The sequence below is a fragment of the Suncus etruscus genome, chromosome 9 (assembly GCF_024139225.1).
Source record: "Suncus etruscus isolate mSunEtr1 chromosome 9, mSunEtr1.pri.cur, whole genome shotgun sequence".
Taxonomy (NCBI): Eukaryota; Metazoa; Chordata; class Mammalia; order Eulipotyphla; family Soricidae; genus Suncus; species Suncus etruscus.
The window spans coordinates 67,752,350-67,771,882 of record NC_064856.1 but is presented as its reverse complement, the minus strand read 5'-3'; the positions used below and the strand labels follow the sequence as shown (position 1 = coordinate 67,771,882).

The 19,533-nt window shown below is 47.9% G+C and overlaps 2 protein-coding genes across 3 annotated transcripts in view; one reads left to right on the top strand and one right to left on the bottom strand.

Annotated features, from left to right (window-relative positions):
• Positions 1-11,137, bottom strand: part of OTOG (otogelin) — a 76,049-nt gene extending 64,912 nt beyond the window's left edge. The window contains exons 1-12 of the mRNA XM_049780675.1: positions 11,116-11,137; positions 10,708-10,718; positions 9,913-9,990; positions 6,466-6,541; positions 5,511-5,603; positions 5,192-5,346; positions 3,637-3,755; positions 2,334-2,539; positions 1,467-1,597; positions 1,209-1,315; positions 733-842; positions 254-382 (exon numbers count right to left, since the gene is read on the bottom strand). Coding sequence (XP_049636632.1) covers positions 254-382; positions 733-842; positions 1,209-1,315; positions 1,467-1,597; positions 2,334-2,539; positions 3,637-3,755; positions 5,192-5,346; positions 5,511-5,603; positions 6,466-6,541; positions 9,913-9,990; positions 10,708-10,718; positions 11,116-11,137 — 1,237 coding nt within the window. The remainder of the gene's footprint in view (positions 1-253; positions 383-732; positions 843-1,208; positions 1,316-1,466; positions 1,598-2,333; positions 2,540-3,636; positions 3,756-5,191; positions 5,347-5,510; positions 5,604-6,465; positions 6,542-9,912; positions 9,991-10,707; positions 10,719-11,115) is intronic.
• Positions 11,138-13,487: 2,350 nt separating this feature from the next.
• USH1C (USH1 protein network component harmonin) overlaps positions 13,488-19,533 on the top strand; it is a 48,378-nt gene continuing 42,332 nt past the window's right edge. For both annotated transcript variants that reach the window (XM_049781025.1, XM_049781024.1), the window contains exon 1: positions 13,488-13,608. In XM_049781025.1, the coding sequence (XP_049636982.1) occupies positions 13,573-13,608 (36 nt within the window). In that variant the 5' untranslated portion in view covers positions 13,488-13,572. The remainder of the gene's footprint in view (positions 13,609-19,533) is intronic.

Below are 19,533 nucleotides of genomic sequence, written 5' to 3'. Positions count from 1 at the left end.
GAATGGCTGGCTCAAATAGAACTGTGGCACATGAATGTATGAAAAGGTGACTTGCCCTCACTCACACATCTTAACCCACTAGGCACCATGGTAATCCAAAATTCTGGTGAATCTCAAGATTCACCAGCTCTATTCCCACCTCTTCCTCCTCTTCACACTGTGCATTCATTCACATATGAGCTGTTTGTTTCATTCATTCCACAAACAAGCATCTGCCCCTCTGCCAGGGGCACCCACCCTGCTCTTTGCATACCATCAGGGCAGTAGCAGCCGTCCACGCAGGCAATCTCGCTGTCCACACAGGATGCCCTGGGCTGACAGGTGGTGGGACAGCAAGCAATGCATTCGTTGTAGGTAAAGGCCTTTTCCTTGCAATGCACAGCTAGGGAGGGAGGAGGCAGCCTGACTCCCAGCTCTTTCCAGGTCACCTCTGCAGAAGCTAGCCCCTACCCCCAGCTCTTGGCCTTGCTTTTCCTGATTCCCTAGTCCCCCTAGAAGTGCTGTGTAGCCAGAAAATTGATAATAGACAGGGATGCTGAGACCACCTCAGAGCCTCAGCAGCTCCCTTTACTCTAAATCTGTTTTCCCATCTGTAACCTCAAGGTGTAAAGCTCTGATATTGGAGCTTGCAGGACATTAAGTAAGGAGGAACGGGGGAAAATGCCTCCCACAGCGCCAGACCAGAGCTTGTCCCAACACTTCCCTGCACATCACCAGGGTGCACCTACTTACTGCATTGCCTGAGCTGGGTTCTCCAGCCCTGCATGGGTCGCCCTGCCTGCGCACATGCCCGTGCGTACTCTGCGAGTGCCCGACACCATGTGGCTTCATCGCCCAATGACCTATGCATGGAAAGGGGAGGTCACACCAGATGCAAGGCCCGACCTGCTGCTAGATGCTCCCAACCCCAACCCCTATAGAAACAGCCAGGACACTCAGGGCACCTTTCCTTTCATTTCCACAAAGCTGGACAGGAGAACCATGGAGGCAACTGGGTACACAGAATCATGGGCTGGAAATCTGATCTAACATTGACAGCAGTATGTAGGAGTCTGAGGGGACCTTGGTCCCACCTATGTGGAAAATTTCAGAACTGGGGGAGCATGTTTGTTAGTGTTGAGACATCAGGTTCATGTGTGGTCCATGTGCTGAACTAGGAAATGTCTCTCCCAGACCCAATACCACTGTGCTCGAGGCTACCAACTCACTGGCAAAGGTCGCTGGTGCAGCTGGCCATAAAGGGTAGAGGACTGACGAAGGCATGGCAGGCAACAAAGGGGGCACGAAGCAGCACCTCACAGCGCTCATACACACCCTGGGATGAGACCAGAAGATAGTTGGAGGCTGGCAGGGCCAAGTATAGTTCATGATTCTACCAGCCCCACATGGAACTCCCGCTTGAGCTGATGCTAAGGGGGAAAGGAAGGAGGCCAACTGAGGGATCTATGTCAAGTCTCAATCTCAACCTGCATGGTCCCAGGGCTCTGCTGCAGGCAGGGAGGTCGGGGCAGGGAGGAGCTCATGGGTCCTGGAGGTTGACGAGGGATCTGCTCCTGCCAGCTGTGCACAAATTCAGCCACATCATCTGTTAGCTTCCCTGGAGGAGAGAACTAGCATGACCCTCAGTTGGGGGTGAATAAGGCCTGGACACCTGAAAGAGCCAAAGATGCCAAAAGGGAGCAAAGATTTTCAGAAGCCAACCTCTGAACTCCATCCAACCTCAGTCTCCCCATGTAGCTGGGGGAAAACTCAGGGTAACAGAGAAGAATGCTCCAGAACCTGTAGTGGCTCTCCCACTGCTCCACACTCAGGGGAGAGATATCATGCCATCAAAAACTGGTAAAAGAATCTGAGTTTCCCCACAGATAAGTCTCTACTTCCTCAGTCTCAGTTTCCCTGTGGGTGAAATTGGGCAGCTACCCCCTCCCTGATTATCACGAGGACTGTACAAGATGATGTGTGAGTGTGTGACATAAAGTAAATGCTCAACCTATCCCTTCTATTATTTTGACCAGAGTCACTGATTTAGGCTCTTAACACTCTCTCTTCCTGGATCCTTCCAGCCCCCTCTCCTGAATACACCTTGCAGATTCAGTCCCATCCCATTAGCCAGTGCCATGAGACACCCCACTCACCACCACCGACACCATTCTTGCAGGGATTCCCTTGATGATGTTTGACCCAAAGGTTAAGAAGACACTGAAGTCACACACACTTGTTAAACTATGAACCCATGGTCCTACCCCAAGTACCTCCACCTACCATCCAGTCCAGCCCTGTTCAGGCCTCCCTCTATTGTAACGTTCTACCGACCACCGAGCCAGCCTTCTTACCATAGCTGGTCACCAAGTCATCCAGGGGGTCAGCATTATTGTTCCCGCATAGTCCGTGGGTCCAGCCCATGAACTCGGGGTTCATCTTGATGTAGACAGCTGAGGTGCCATCCCAGGCCAGTGTGAAGGTGGATGGATGGCGCACGATGACATAAGCTGCCAGCTGGTGCAGATGCACGCTCCCCACCACATGTGGCAGGGGAACCCTGCAGAGCACAGCCAGAGTATGGGCACCAACACAGCATAGCACCTCCTCAGCATTTTCTCATAGCACCTGTCTCACTCACACCAGCTGCTGGGAGGCTCTGGAACCCCACACAACTCCCTTCAGAGGCTTTGTCTCCAAGGGATGAAAAGGATTTTCTAAAAGTGTAGCTCGTAAATGACTTTCTAAAATTGCTGAAAGGTGGTAAAGTGTCATGCATGAAACCCTATCAGTACAGTACTCTAAATCACAGTGCCTAAAATTTAAAAATAAAATTAAATTGCATCTCCCCTGGTGGGAAGTAAATTTGCCAGGAGAAATAATATCATCTACTTTGGTGGAGTGGGGGACATTTTTAGAAAGAAAAGGAAATCTTGAGGTAAAAGGAAAAATGCATGGTTGCAGCAGTCCTAAACAGCTGAACTGGCACAGGGATGCTGACCAATCTGACATCTGGTTATCTGTACCCTAGCTGCCTATTAGGAAAGAACAGAAGAGGTATGTCGGTGCCAAGCTGGAACCTAGATATCCATAGAGCAATGTTTTATTCTCAGGAGAAATCCTGAGATTTAAATCTCCCATTTAATTCAGAGGTCCTTGGTTTTCAGACCTGAAGCAGGGAATGAGGACAAAAGCAGGATCATTGCTCAGAGAGAAACTATAGCCAGCAAAGACAGAAAGGACAGTGTCAGACCAATGTGGGAGCAGAGTCCTTATTGGTCAGGGGTCCTCCAGCTTTTCTATATTCTTACAAGATAAATTACATTCAAGAGTCCCTGTGGCCTCAGACACAAGCCTCTTGGCTAAGCATGGTGCATCCTCCAGTCAAGAGATCAAGTGTTTCCAAGTGGAGAAAGAGGAAGGTGGAGCCCAGACAACTGGGAAAACTGTCATTTGTCTGGAAGCCTACTGACTGGAACCCCTTAGACCTGAGAGTTCTAGATCACATGTGACTCATTTTTCTGCAAACTGGCCAGCCTGCTGCCCATGGCAGAGGGAGGAGGGAGGTCTATGATTAATCCTCTAGAAACCACTTGTCTAAAAGCAGATGCTCAGACTCCTTATGAGGACAGCTACAAAGAAGGGGTTCATGATTACCTCACATCCCCGTGGGTCACCTCCTTAGCCAAGTGGATCTCTTCCTCCCCAGCAAAGAAGAGGCTGACAGACCGGGCACAGGAGTAGGGTGCTGAGCCACACTGTGGGTCATTGTGTACCTGATGGAGAGTCAGAAGCTGGTGTACTACAGGTTTGGGCCCAGTGGGGCCTGTGGAGCTTCTGCTATTGCTGATCCCCAGCCAACACCTCAGTCTGCCCAGTATATCATAGGGTGTCAGTGATGCTGAGCTGCTGGGCTACATTTCAGAGAGGTGAGGGCTGGAGGTTCCCAACTAGAGACATGATGCTTATAGAGGGCTCTTTCTAGAACACCAGTCCCAATTAATCATCAGGCTGAAAGGGTAGATACATACTTAGCCTATATCACTTATAGAGAATAAAAATACACTCACAGACTTCACACACACATTCTTGCCAACACAATACTGACAAGTGACCACAATGTTGGCAGGTATAGTTTCACCCACTGCAGTACATGTATCACTTCCTTGTCACCTGTAACCCCTGCTTGGACAGAATCCTGACATGGGGCCCGAGGAGGAGAGGGAAGAATAGGGGATAAGACTCCAGAGCTAAGAGAACATTTCTGAAAGTGTGTCTCTACCCAGAATGAAATGCTTTCCCCTATCCCCTGCCAACCCCTCATTTCTCAAACTGTGGGCCTGACCCTTTAAGGAGCAATGCTGAATTTGAGGGTCCAAAACATATGGCAACAGCCAAAGATTTCTGAACAAGAGCCAACATTTAAACCCAAAATTAAACTCATATATGTCATGACTCCCAGGTAACTTCTGAACCCATATTGTGTTTCTTGAGTAAAAGGAGCTCTCATGTGTTAACAACTGAAAGAAGCCCTGGATGAGACAACTGTTATATATGGCTAAAGCAGGTGGGAGATTCCTCAGCTAAAAGGGAGACCTCTGAAAGTCACCACTTCATCTAACAAACTCTAATCAAACTTTGAAGCATATACCCCTTAATAACAAATAGAATACACACACACACACACACACACACACACACACACACACACACACACACACACACATATATATATATATATACTTTAAATTCTGGGGATCAGAGAGACATTTCTTTGGGTATGGCCCTTGCCTTGCCATGTTCGACACCTGGCACCACCTATGAAGTCCCAAGCCCACTAGGAGTGATCCTTGAGCATAGAACCAGAAGTTAGCCCTGAACACAGCACAGTATGGCCCCAAATATAAAAAACTTAAATAAAAAATATATTTCTTTTATGAATGCCTTTATACAATATTTTATATTCTTTTTAATGCTGGATACGACTCATTAGGGGAATTCCATAACCTATAAGTGTGTAGCACCCCCTTGACTAATGCAACATATTCACCCTGAAATAGCACATTCATGAGAATCTGATGTGTAACACCCTGAGACAGAGTGGGGAGAAGCAAAGTCCTCAGTCTACCTGGGACGTGGCCTGCTGGTCTGAAAAAGAACAGAGAGACAGAAGGGAGTTGCTTTCTAGAAAGGCAGGACTTGGGGGCCTCACCTGCACTGAGAAGGTCTGCCCTTCGGGGTCATGGCGCCCCACCAGCGTGTAGCTCCCCTTCCCAGATAGGTAGTAGTAGAGGCCATCAAATGTCTCCACGTGATGCTGTCCCCACGCTCTGCAGATGTTGTCCCGCTCAGGACCAGGGTTGTACACTGAACCAGAAAAGAAAGCCGCTCTCTGGAGATGCACTGAGCACCAAGCCTGGGGATCTTGGGCTCCAGCCTGGGCAGGACCACCCCAGCACTACATCCCCCAGCTCCCAGGAGGATTCCGCAGGCCTCAGAATATCCCAGGGTGGCATAGAGTCCAGACGCACCCATCTGGCAGCGTGGTCCTGTGGCATTGAAGCGTCTGCAGTCACAGAAGGCTGGGTGCACACATTCACCCCCGTTGAAGCAGGAGAACAAAACTGCAGGGGACACCAGTACTTCCTGGAGTCCCCACTGGCAGAACCAGTGATACACTCCCCTAGCCCTATCAGAGGTGGGAAGGCTCCAGATCTTCATTGCATGTAGCCCCAATCCTTCACTATTTGCAGAGGTTGTCTCAGAGCATCTACCTTCACAGGCATCAGTGCAACACCCTCATCCCCATGCCCCACCCACTTAGATCTTCAGTTCTCCAGACTCAAAATTCTTGGTCACCAGCTAAGACAGCAGAAGCGAGAATTTGAAGCATGTGCAGATGGCAGGGTGTGGTCTGGAGATCAGCAGGTGTAGCTCCCATCACTACAACGGGAGCTCTCTGACCACGATAGAGCATAAACCAGGAGTGGGGGGAACCTTATATTTAAAACATGGTAGGAACAAAGGTTATGGAGAACTCAGAGGGAATGTGATGAGGAAAGGAGCCAGGAGGGGAAGGGAGAGGATGGGTCAGACAAGAGGGGGCTAGGGCAGAGCACAGAATGAGGGGCACTGGCCACAGACATCTGACACTGAGATGACAAGTCATGGACACAGAGCAGGATGAGGTAAGTGCCACAGGAAGTAGAGAGGCCACAGAAGCAGGGTTCTGTGGCTGGGAAAACCATGAAACAAGTAGGATAGGGCTTTGGTGTCAGACCGTCTGAAGGGGGCACCCCAGGGCTGTAGTCAGGATCACTAGCCCCTGCAGGGTAAACTCTCCTATGATTGGAGGAACTGGAGCCAGGGACTGGGGCAGGTGATGGACAGAGGTCCCAGGACCCATCATAAGCCTCTCTAGGGAGCAGCACTGAGCACCCCCCACTCCCCACCAGACCAAGACCAAGAGCGAGGGAGGGCACTTACACGAGGGTGCACATTTGGCCCGGTGGAGTCGTCTTTCCCAGGAAGACAGGGCCAAGGGGTCCAGGGCGCCCACTGCCTTTTAAAGACAGAGGAAGAGAACATAGGTAGTGCTGACCTCCAGAAGGTCGGCCTTTCCAGGGTCAGGGCCTCCCTACCCGTGCTGGAGGCAAAGGATATGCCTGGGTGCCCAGATCCCTCATCTCCCCACATCCTCCTCTGAGAGGATTGCAGAGTGGGGTTTTCAGGCCTCAGAGCTAGGCTGGGCTGGCCTGCAGTCTGCTCATACCCCTCTACTCCATACCCTATCGCCCCCAGCACCCACCCTTCCTCCTCCCCCCGCTATATATCTTGTGTCCTCCTGTCCTCAATATGATCTTGTGTCCTTCACATTCCAACACAAAACTCTCTTGTCTGGATCTTCCCAGTCAGGCTCAGTCTGCACCAGCTATGCTCCTGAGCAGTTTACCAGTGTAGATGATATCGCCCTCTGGGGGACACAGTAAAAAATATTCAAGGGCTTTGGGGGAAGGGGAGGTAGAAACCTTGGGTATAATTGGGGGGAGCTTTCTGTTCCGTTCCTTAAAGAAGGTAATTTGCCATTGAGTAATCTTTTTGTTTTGGTTTTGGCTCACATCCGGCAACGCTCAGGGGTTACTCCTGGCTCTACCCTTAGAAAGCGCTCCTGGCAGGCTCGGGGGACCTTATGGGATGCCAGGATTGGAACCGCGGTCCTTCTGCATGCAAGGCAAACACCCTGCCTCCATGCTATCTCTCCAGCCCCGCCATTGAGTAATATTTCTTCTAACATGGTGATAGGGAAAGTAAGTCTGGAAATCTCTGCTCTGGAGAATAGGTGAGCCCCACAGAGTGAGTTGTTGGTCTGGGAACCCATCCCTTACACCCAAGGCATTTCTGTTGGAAGACGTGGAAGGGAATTCAGGTTCATTTCTTTAGCTAAGGGTCCCCACACCTCATATAGTCCCTTGAGCCTGCCAGGTGTGATCCTGAGCACAGAGCCAGGAGTAAGCTCTGAGCAACACTGGTGTGGTCCCAAAACCAATTTAAAGGGGGGGGGGGAGAATAGTGGTTTCATCTTCACACTTAAACTCTACCTGACTGTAAACTAGAACAATGGGCAAAAGAAAAGTAAGGGTCGGGGCCGGGCGGTGGCGCTAAAGGTAAGGTGCCTGCCTTGCCTGCGCTAGCCTTGGATGGACCGCGGTTCGATCCCCCGGTGTCCCATATGGTCCCCCAAGCCAGGAGCAACTTCTGAGCACATAGCCAGGAGTAACCCCTGAGCATTACCGGGTGTGGCCCAAAAAAACAAAAAAAAAAAAGAAAAGTAAGGGTCAAGGAGATAACATAGTCCTCAAATCCATGCACCTGATCGCTCCATAGTCCCCTGAGCATTGCTAGGTGTGGCCCTAGTAGTCCAGCACTTCAGGGCTCAAACATCTGTGGGCCTGTGCATTGAACCACCATCCTAATTGACCTAGAACCACAAGGAGTGGTTCCTGGGTCACCTAAGCACTGCTTAGAACACCTCTCCACCTCCTAATTGGTACATTATAGAGTAAGTATGTGCTCCTACGTTAGTTTTCCAAAGGACAGAAATTTAAGACATCTTGATTTCTGTTATTAGTGTTACTTTTCCAACCTGATGACCTAAGGAACAAGGAAGGGTTGTCTCCCTGGGGTGGGGTGGTGGTGGTATGCACAGAGATAGAAGGTGTTCAGAAAAGCCTATAATAGAGAGAGGGAAGAGTACACAGGCATGGCTGACCTCTAGGAGGTTGTCCTTCCCACGGTCAAGGTCTTCCTGTTTGTGCTTGAGGGAGGGTTTCTGCCTGGGTGCCCTGGCTCTTCACTTTCCTATATCCTCCTCTAAGATGACTGCAGAGAGGGTGGATTTTCAGGACATAGAAGCAGGATGCATATATCCCTCTACTCCATGCTCCATTACCCCAGCATCTACCTTTCCTTTCCTCAATATGACCTTGTAATCCCTACACAAAGTCCCCTTGTCTGGAATCCAAACATGATTCCTCTTCACTACAGAAGATTCTCAGGAAGCTGCACTAAGAAACAAAGACAGTTCCTCACCTCAGGTCAGGAAACACCACACCCCAACCTTGCTTATAGATTACCCACAACAACATCCACAATATTCAGGAAAAAAAGTATACTTAAAAATCTTATTTCAGGGCCAGGGACATGGCTCAATGATAGAACATGTGCCTTGAATGTGTGAGGCTCTCGGTTTGACCCCCAGCCAACATGGTGAGTGAGGCTGATTGGGAAGGAAGGATGGAAGAAAGAAAGAAAGAAGAAAGAAAGAAAGAAAGAAAGAAAGAAAGAAGAAAGAAGAAAGAAAGAAGAAGAAAGAAGAAAGGAAAGAAAGAAGAAAGAAGAAAGAAAGAAAGAAGAAAGAAAGAAAAAGAAAGAAGAAAGAAAGAAGAAGAAAGAAAGAAGAAAGAAAGAAGAGAGAGAGAAAGAAAGAACGAGAGAGAGAAAGAAGAGAAAAGAAAGAAAGAAAGAAAGAAAGAAAGAAAGAAAGAAAGAAAAGAAAAATGAAGAAAGAAGGAAAAAAGAAGAAAGGAAGGAAGAAAGAGAAAGAAGGAATGGAAGGAAGGAGGGAGAGAGGGAGGAAACTAGGTTTGTAGCATGCCTATAACTGTAGAAGGAGGCAAAGCAGGCCTAGGTTAGACAGAGAATCTACATAATCTAATCACGAGACACGTTGAGCAAAAGGAGAAAACCAAGGCCATCTTCCCTATGGCACCAAGGAGCCCAAAAGGAAATGATGGAGCAGTGGTCACACCTTGGGGTATAGTTGCTGAGGGCTCTGCAGCTCAGCCTACTCCTGGCAAACTCCACCAGGTGGCCCAGTTCTTGTCTCTCCTCACTGCAGCATTTCTAGGACATAGGACTCAGAGGAGAGGGACCGGACAAGGTTTAAGGGACAGGCCAGGGCAACAAAGAGAACACCGCTCTCCTCATCCCTCCTAAGGTCTCTTTCCTCACCCCTCCTAATACCACTCTCTTCACTCTCCTAATATTTCTCCTCACCCCTCCTAATCTCCTCATCTCTCCTAACCTCTTCTGATACATCTCTCCCCAGTTTCCTAATGCTTCTTTCCTTATCCCTCACTTTCCCACTTTCATTAGGGGGAAGAGAGAGCTCTAGTATCGGTGTCTTTCAATCACAATTTATCCTAAACAAACAAACAAATGAACACTTAATAAAGCCAGCTCCAATATCAAGAATGAGGACAGTGGGAATAGAAGTGTGTTAGGGAAATGCGCATCTCACACATACCAGGAACATTGTCTGTTCCCTTTGGCAGAGCTCTGAGATGACTCCTGCAACTTCATTGCTCTCTGCACCCTCAGACATGGAAGGAAAGAACCCCTGCGGGGGAGGGGGCATCCCTCGAATCCCCTTACCTGACCTCCCATGATTAGTTCAGCTTCCTCCATGGCAAGAGTCGACGCTTGAGGGCTGTGGCTAGATGAGAAACCAGCCTAGCATGGATGAGTGGGTAGGAATGGACCAGGCAAACCACCTCCCATTCCTCCCCCACCTCCATTTTTCCCACCCTCTCCCAGAGGATGGGAACAGAGCACAGGGCAGCCAGCCATAAAGCAGTTCACACACCTGGGATCCTGGGCAGACTCTGCTTGTGGGTCTGCTCTGCCACTCGGGGTGGACGCTGTCACTGCGGAGGGATTACACTCCACTCAAACTATGCTCCCTTTGTTGGACCATGGGCTCCTGCCTCCTGCAATCCCTGCTCTATTTAGCACAATCCATTTAGCTCTGTCCCTCTCTCCCTCTCTGTCTCTAACACACACACACACACACACACACACACACACACACACACACACACACACACACACCCCAACGTACACACACCCCTCCATGCTCTTTCCTTGTAGCTTTCTTAGATCCTTTATCTCCACTCAGGGGTCTTCTCTTCAAGGCCCCCTCTCCCCGCTCTCCCTGTCCCCCAGTTTTCTCTAGTTCCTCCACCCCGTTCTTCGCAACATCAGAATTAGTTTGTGACCCTCCCCCTTATAGGGAACCCTTCCCCAGCTGTCCCTCTGTACCCCCCAAAAACCTCTCTTTCCTCCTCCTCCACCTGCCCATTAAGTCCCCCCAAAAGCCCTCCCCTTGTGCACACCCCTGTTGCGGTGGAGAAACTTCTCTCCCCCTTCTCCAATACCCTAGGCACTTACCCCAGGGCAACCTGGAGCCGAAGAGCAGCAAGCAGAGTCTGAGAGCGGCCAAGAGGGAGAGGAGGGTCGGGAATCCCATAGGAGATCGCAGGGGTGCAGACAGGAAAGAAGCCTAAGTACAGGTTATGAGAGGGTCCCCGCCAGTGGAAGCCAGGGTCACTCCTCTGCACCGGGTGCAGTACCTCTGGCTCTCTGGCCCTAGGCTTCCCTCGGCCCCGCCTCTCCAGGTCTTGGCCCCGCCCACGACCTAGAGAGCACCGCCCATTCATTACCATAATTTAGGTGCCCGACTTGGTGCTCTGCCTTTTTCAGCCCAGTACTGCCCCTCCCCAGAGGAGGCTGAGTTTAGATCACTCAGCCCTAAGACCAAGCTGAACTCCAGACTTTAGAGATTCCCAGCTCAGGAACCTGGGTCCCGGGGACCCTTCATACCGGAGATCCAAGAGCAGGGTTTGGGACTCGCCTCCCATAGAGGTCTCAGGCTGAGCCAGAGCCCCAGACACTCCATCTGCAGCCTGAAGAGAGAATAGTTTATGTTTTAGCCCTCCCCCCTCCGTGTATCTAGCCCTCACCAGGCACCAACTCAGGAAGTGTTGACTGAAGATTGTTTTCACACACCATATTATGGCTCGCATGAGAATTGGTCAGATGACAAAAACAACTGTGATTTTGTGAACCAGGTGCATTACCTAAAGAACAAAAATTTTAAACAGTGGAAATGTGAGCTTTAGAGCTTTGAGGAATGGCTTTATTTATTTGACCAAAAAAGTGTGGTAACACCACCTAGATGCCTGACCTGGGAAGTGACAATGATGACAGTGGTGATGAGTGGTGGCAATGGTGGTGGTTATAGTGGTGGTGGAGCCCCGATCAGGGGTAAATATTTGGGGTGCAGTTATTCATTCATTCATTCAACTAATTTGTTAAGCATCTATTCCATTGTTCTGATCTCTTGTGGCAAATATGGCATATACAAGAGATGAAGCCAGAAGGATAGATGAGAAGGTAAAGAGAGGAAAGTTAAGTATAGAGCCTAAAAATACAGGTTAAGGAGTGACCAAGGGAGAGTGATTTCATGAGGAGTTTAAAAAAGGAACTTCCATGAGAGAGAAAAATCAGGACTTAATGCTATAGTCAAAAGCAAGAGAAAACATTTTAAAAGGAGAATCTGGGCAGTTGCTGGTCATACAAAAGGACTGGGGCATCTCCTAAGGGCATTAGCCACTATACTTGTATTCTAAATAAGAAATAAACAACCATATGACATATTTAAGAAATGGAAAAGTTCATGGGGCTGGAGTGATAGCACAGCTGTAGGCCATTTGCCTTGCATGTGGCCAACCTGGGATAGACCCGGGTTTGATCCCTGGCATCCCATATGGTCTCCTGAGCCTGCGAGGAGTAATTTCTGAGTGAAGAGCCAGGAGAAAACCCGTAAGTGCTGCCGGGTGTGGCCCAAAAACAAACAAAAAAGTTCAGTTGCATCTGTTGGAAGGGAACCTATTGCATGGGTCTTCCTTAAAAATTGGGGAAAAAATCTGACAAGTCTTTATTTATTTATTTTGCTTGTGGGGACACGTTTGGCTGTGTTCAGGGATTACTCCTGGTTCTGCACTCAGGAATTACTCCTGGTAGTTCATGGAGAACCACATGGATGCTGGGGATCAAACCTAGAACTGCTCTTGCTAGGGAAGCTCCCTCCTCATTATACTATTGCCCTGGCACCAGGTTTCTCTTTTTTTAACCCTGACAAGCATAAGATATTTTGTTTCTTTCCAGCAGGTAATTATGTCTTGTAAATATAATATATATAATCTTTATTTAAGCACCATATTACAAGCATGATTGTAGTTGGGTTTCAGTCAAAAACAGAAGGTAATTATGTTGTAAGTTAAGCAATCATCTGTTTAAATAAAGATTGTCGGCTGGCAAAATCTCAATTATGAAAGGGGGAATGCAAAAAACTGGTCACTGTGAATTTCAAGCTTCTGACCCCCCTCAAACGCTCTTTTTTCTTCCTCTCTGTGCCCTGACATGATGCAAGTAGGAAAATTCAAGGCTCAGGCTTTATAATTCATAAGCAAAGCTGTCCTTGTTTTATTACCTTTGTTTTATTTTATTACCCTCTCATAGCCCTCTTTTTACTTAGCCTGTACAGGTTTGTTAATTGTCTTTATACCCCAGCACTAGACCTGGGCAAACTTTGGTTAAGTTGAGTGCAATAGAACAATAGGGTCTGGATCTTGCCATTGCCAGGCCTTTAATACTTTAGGAACAAAGGGGAGGTGGTCGAAAGTATGGTGGACTACACCATTGAGGGGGCCACTGTCTCCCACAGTGAGTTTCAATAAGACCCAGCCCTCCCCCAAATTCATTGATTAAAGCTTTATTTTCCTAATGAGAAAAGAACATGGTAGCCACACACCTAAAGGGGAGCTGTCTGTAATAATTGTGACCATCTCAAGAGGGCAAATGCACCCCTAGAGGCTTACCCACGCAGGTGAACGTCTGTCCGGACTGCAACAAAGAAGTCCCCAATTTCTCCCCCACGCCACCCCTCCTCTCCCTCACCTGCAGGTGCTTTTGGACATCCCCAAAGGAGAGCCAGCCTGGAGTCCAAACCCCACCCCTGACACACATTCCGGCCAATTAGCTCCCTCTGGAGGTGGGGCAGGTGTGTGTGGGAGGGGCTGAGATTCCGGAGACACCTCCCGCCTCCGTGGCCACGCCCCTTCTCCAGGCCCCGCCTCCACTGCTACCCGGCCTGTCCGTCACGTCACGGTCGTCTCTCCTGCCGGCTCCGTATCCCCAGCTCCCGAAGGAAGGAGTGAGTTGTGCAGAGGAGCGACTCGATCCGGCCCAGCCATGGACCGGAAGGTGGCTCGAGAATTCCGGCACAAGGTCAGAGCTGCTAGCACCCCCAACCTCCCTGCCAAGCGTCCAGGACAGAGCAGAGTCCCAGGCGGGGGATGGGGTAATGGACACCCTTGGGACTCCTGACTTCTCCAGCTGAGCCAGAGGACTGGGTGGGCTAAACCCCGGAGGATCCTTTGGTTAGTGGCAGGTGTGGTCCTAACAGCAGGTATGGGGATCGCAGGCAGAAGTGAAACCCTTGAAAGCTTCTTTCTCTTTCTGCCCTCCAGAGGCTGGGGAGTTCTCCCTGGTTGGAATTTGACCTGACCCAAAACTCTTCTCTGAGATGCCCCCAAAGTGGACAAGTCCACCTTCCTCCTGAGGCCCCAGCTCAGGGCTATAGAAGCAGGTGGAAAGGAAAGGGGGTCAAGTCTGAGAGGGAGGTTTGGTGGAAAAGGGAACTGGGAGTCACTTTCCTGTGTCTCCTGACACAACTTAGAATTCCTCGGAGAGCTTCCTTTTCACCCAAAAGTGTCTCACAGAGTCTGAGTTTCAGGAAGAATCCCAGCATCATCTTCAGGCAGAACTATTGGTCTCTTGCTGTTTCCCGAGGGAGATATTCATAGGCAGGATTTGGGGTCTCCTCTCAGAGCTCTTGGATTTTTATCAAGGAACTGTTTAGAATTCTTTCTGGATCTGCTGAGATCCTATAGCCTAAGAGGACTATTGAGTACTACTCAAAGGCCTTTGGATGTCTCAGAGAAAGAACAAGGGGCATGAACCAAGGGACCAAGGGCCATCATCCTCTTAATAGGATGTGTTTTGAAGACCCATTGGATGACAGAGCCAACCTGGGCTCTCAAATTTCTGGTTAGTACTACCCTAACATCCACACACACAGACACGCACAGACAGACACACACATAAACAGACAGTCACACACAGAAAACACAAACAGACACTCACACGATGTTGAGTGTGGAAGTCAGGTTTGTTTGGGCAGTTTATCTGACTGACAGAAGCCTCTTACTGGGGCTTGGTTGTCACTGGGTTAGAGAGAGCTGGAGATTCAGACGTATAGCAAGGGTAGTACAGGCAGAGTTCAGGCAGAGGCAGAGCATCCCCTTGTAAAGAGACCTCAGTGCAGAAATTTCAGCTGTAGAGGACATTGGAGAGTGTAGGTTTCAGGCAACCCACTTTGAAGGAGCATGAGGGCCCTTTCCCTTCCCCTCCCCTCTTTTACTCAGGCTTAAATTTCACTTTTCTGCCCCCTGGATGGAAAGTCATGCCAGGCCAGTCCTAACCAGGCTTTTTTTTTTCCATCCTCTTCCCTGCAGAAACAACTACTCTGCTTCTTTTGAAACAATGACATTTGGGATCCCGGTGATGGATACCAGACTGGGTTCCCACCTTTGCTCCTCTTTCTCTCCCCCAGTCCCCAGAGACTCCAAAGGGCCTTGGTTCTCTGTGTTTCCACTGCCTCCTCTGCCTCATCACGAGTCATTACCTATTAATGCCCCATGTGCAGGCGGGGCTGGCCCAGTGCTGGGTGAGGCCTGGACTGGACTTTGTGCCCTGCTGCTTCCAAGGCAGCAGCAAACTTCCCCTCCCAGGTTGGAGATCATCTAGGGTCTCTGGGGAGAGGAAGAAATAGCAGAAGATGGAGATGGGGATACACAGGCAGGCCTACTACCTTGTTATCCGGACATGCCTTCTTTAGTGTGTTGGAATAAATGTCTTCCTTGGGGATAGTCTAGTCTGTAACAGAAATCCCCAGTTGTTAGGGATGGCAATAAAGGGGGTGGGGTATGTTGTCATGGAAAGTGCTGTGTGGCCTGGAGCAAGTTATCAACTTCCCTGTGCCTCCATGCTGTTTTCCACGAGGATGACAATGATGAATTGTTAGGAAGCGCTGGATGAGCTGTATGTGTATAGAGGGATAAATTGATCCCTGCCACTTAGTGGGTCTCCGCCAAGTATCCACTGTTGTCTGTTATTTGCATTTAGAACTGAGATCCAGTAATTCTCTGCCTGTCACACCTTGAACAAGCCATTTAATCTCTCCAAGCTTTAAATTCCTTATGATAACTCTCATTATGAGATGAGATTCGCAGTGTTTATCTCCTAGAACTCTTAAGACTAAAGAAGATTTTAAGTGCTGGCTAACTGGGGCATGCAGTACAAGCCACAGTTCCCAGCTGATGTTTCCAGTTTCCAATGTCTTCCTCAGGACTGGACAGTTTCCCCAAAGTCCCCCCCAGAAGCACTTGCATGTTCTCCTTGGTAACAACCTTGGATCAGAACTCCAAGGGGAAGAAGGGGCACATCAAAGCCTCAGACTCCCCCCTCCTAAGTATTTTCAAAGAAACCTACCCAGATTTGGGGCTCAGAATAGTGCTTGCCTTCTAGGCATAGGCCATGACCCCCACAACACCCCACATGCATGCTAACAGCACCACCACAAAGCACACCATCTATGATGTACTGCTATCCCATGTGGGAACCCCGTCATTGCAGCAACAACAGCAGAGGGAAAGAGGGGAAGGAAATATTCTCAAGAAACCTGCCCCTCTGCTCATGACAGCTGCGTGTGACAGGAACTGGGTTACTCATTTGCTCGAAAAGTTTTATTGCCCAGTCAGCAACTGTACATTTTTATGAGGTTCTAGAGTGAACCCTGCCCAAGTCAGGCATCTGGCAAGGTACAAAGGAGTGCTAGCAGGGTAAATACGAAGACCAGAAAGAATTTCTTCTTCTACGAAATTGCTAATCGATCATTTATTGATTCACGGATTCACATAATCACAATGGACTCTGTTTGCCCTAACTGTTGAGTAAGGAAACAGAATATTTGTTCTCACAAAGGATGCATTCTAGCAGGGAAGACAGTTGACAAGAAAACCAGACAAGTATCAGGCAATGCCAAGTAGTGATAAAGGCATGGAAAAATTAACTGAGATGAGGGACTAGGGAGAGAGCGTAGGAGTTAATGCCTTGTATGTGGCAACCCTGGCTCAATATGTAACATTACATGGTCCTCTGATCACCTTGAGGAGTGACCTCTTCACCCAGCACAGAATCAGGAGTACTCCCTAGGCTCTCTGAAGAGCTAATACCTGAGAAGAAACTCGAAGAAGTGAGGGAGGACACTATGGAATAGATGCAGAAGAGCAAACAGCAGTGTAAAAACCTGAGGCTTAGTGTGCTTGTCTTCTTCAGGAAAAACATAGAAACCAGGATTCTGAGAGGAATGATGGGTGGGGAGGGTAGAAGATGTGGGGAACCTAGTGAGCTAAAGTGAACACCTAGGGTTTTGTTCTGTGATGAGAAAACAGCTGGGGTGTGGCATGGCTGGTTTGCCTTTCAGATGATTGTGACAGCGGTCTGCAGAGAAAGGCTGAAGCCAAAGAGGAACAATGGACCCACCAGTCTGGAGGTTTATGCAACTGTCCAGGTCACAGGTGAAGGCTAGGTCAGGTGGACATGGTCAGACTAGGATAAAGGTGAACACTCAGACTTGGCTGATGGATTGTCAGTGTGTGTGGAGAAGAAAAAGCAAGAGTGAGGATAGTGGATATGGAAAGGATGAGCAGGTGGATGGGTACAGATATGATAGAACCAAGAATTCTGTTGAATGGTCCCAGCTTCAGGGCCTTCGAGGCCTTCAAGCAGAGTTGCTGAGAAAGTCTAAGCTATAGGAATCTGGTGACCAGGGAAAAAATACCTGTCCTGGAGACAAGCCTAAGTGAGGCCTGGGTGATAAAATGGTGCTTCAACACTTGGAGACTGATGATCACTTTAGTAAACAGTGCAGATGAACACTTGGGACACCTTTCCTAAAACAAAGAGAAAAAACAGTCCCTAATGCAGGAGGAGTGATGGGTCTAATGCTACAAGTTTCCAGAACTGCTGGCTCTGGTACAGTAAAGAATCATACAAAAGTGAAATATTGTATTGTCTGGGCCTCCTGGACAGAGGTGTGGCTGAATCCAGCATTTGTGGATGTACAACTGTTCATCAACAACTGAGAACATTGAATTCAAACTCATTTATACTTATTGAATTTATTGAACAAACATGACTTACTGCTTGCCAGGCACTGTCCTGAGCATCTAACAATTATCAACTCAGTAAATAATTTTTAAAAATTATTATTTTTTTTAATCTTCTTTTTTTATAATGCAATGTATTGTATATAATAATATATTGTATATACATTGTATTCCATTATTGAATAACAATATTTTTTTTTCTTAACACCACCCATCACCAGTGCAACATTCCCATCACCAATGTCCCAAGTCTCCCTCCTCCCCACCCGACCCCCCGCCTGTACTCTAAACAGGTTCTCAATTTCCCTCATACATTCTCATTATTAGGACAGTTCAAAATGTAGTTATTTATCCAACTAAACTCATCACTCTTTGTGATGAGCTTCCTGAGGTGAGCTGGAACTTCCAGCTCTTTTCTCTTTTGTGTCTGAAAGTTATTATTGCAAGAATGTCTTTCATTTTTCTTAAAACCCATAAATGTGTGAGACCATTCTGCGTTTTTCTCTCTCTCTCTGACTTATTTCACTCAGCATAATAGATTCCGTGTACATCCATGTATAGGAAAATTTCATGACTTCATCTCTCCTGACAGCTGCATAATATTCCATTGTGTATATGTACCACAGTTTCTTTAGCCATTCGTCTGTTGAAGGGCATCTTGGTTGTTTCCAGAGTCTTGCTATGGTAAATAGAGCTGCAATGAATATAGGTGTAAGGAAGGGGTTTTTGTATTGTATTTTTGTGTTCCTAGGGTATATTCCTAGGAGTGGTATAGCTGGATCGTATGGGAGCTCGATTTCCAGTTTTTGGAGCAATCTCCATATCGCTTTCCATAAAGGTTGAACTAGACGGCATTCCCACCAGCAGTGGATAAGAGTTCCTTTCTCCCCACATCCCCGCCAACTCAAACCTTTCAAGAGGAACTACTACCAATCCTGGCAAGACTCTTTCATGAAATTTAAAAATTATTAATAGCTATCGAACTGGAAGGAGTCATGTAAAGCAAAATAAGTCAAAGGGAGAAAGATGGATATCAGGAAATCACACTCATCTGTAGGATACAAAGAAACAAAGAAGTGAGTAGACAGTATCCTGTGAAAACAAACTCTTAGACTTTTACCCCCAAACATATTAAGGGAATTTAGTGAGTGGACTATAGGTAGTGGAGGGATATTGGTATTACTAATTAATGGTGAGTGTGGATTTCTAACATTATATCCCTAAAATATTCTGTTTTCTCTTCAGATTGCATAAATCTTTCACCTTTTGCTAACATTGTACCCCTAAAATAGATAAACATTTACAATCATGTCAACTTTCACTAGTTAGCACAATCAAAATTAAGTTTTTAAAATTTAATCCAAGACTAGATTAAAGACTGGGAAGACAGTACAGGGGTTCACTTCCCAGTATTACAAACACCCCCCAGCATCACCAGATCCTTGAAAATTTTGATCATCACTAGATGTGGCCTTGGAGCCTCAGAGCACCACATCCTTGGGCCCAGCATCAGCCACATGAACTGATGCCAGAGAGCCACCAAGAGTGGCCCCAGGCCTCCTGACTATGGTTTGGGAGACCCTTCCTCCAAATAAATCTCTATTAGAAATTCCTATATTTGGGAGATCCTATAAAGTAGAATATTTATTCCCATCTTATAGAAAAGGAAATGGAGATGAGAAGTGTAGTTCCAGAATGAAAAACACCTTACTATTCACATGGCCCACCCCTAAGCATGTGGCAGGTCAAGGGAGAGGATAAGGCTTAAAAGACAGTACAGCAAATAAGGCACTTTACTTACATATGGTACAGTATAGGTTTCTTAAACCCTATGAGGAGTGATTCCTGAGCATGGAGCTGGAATAACATCTGATTACTACTGGACGTGCTTTCCCCTAGCCCAAAGGGAGAAAGTAGCAAC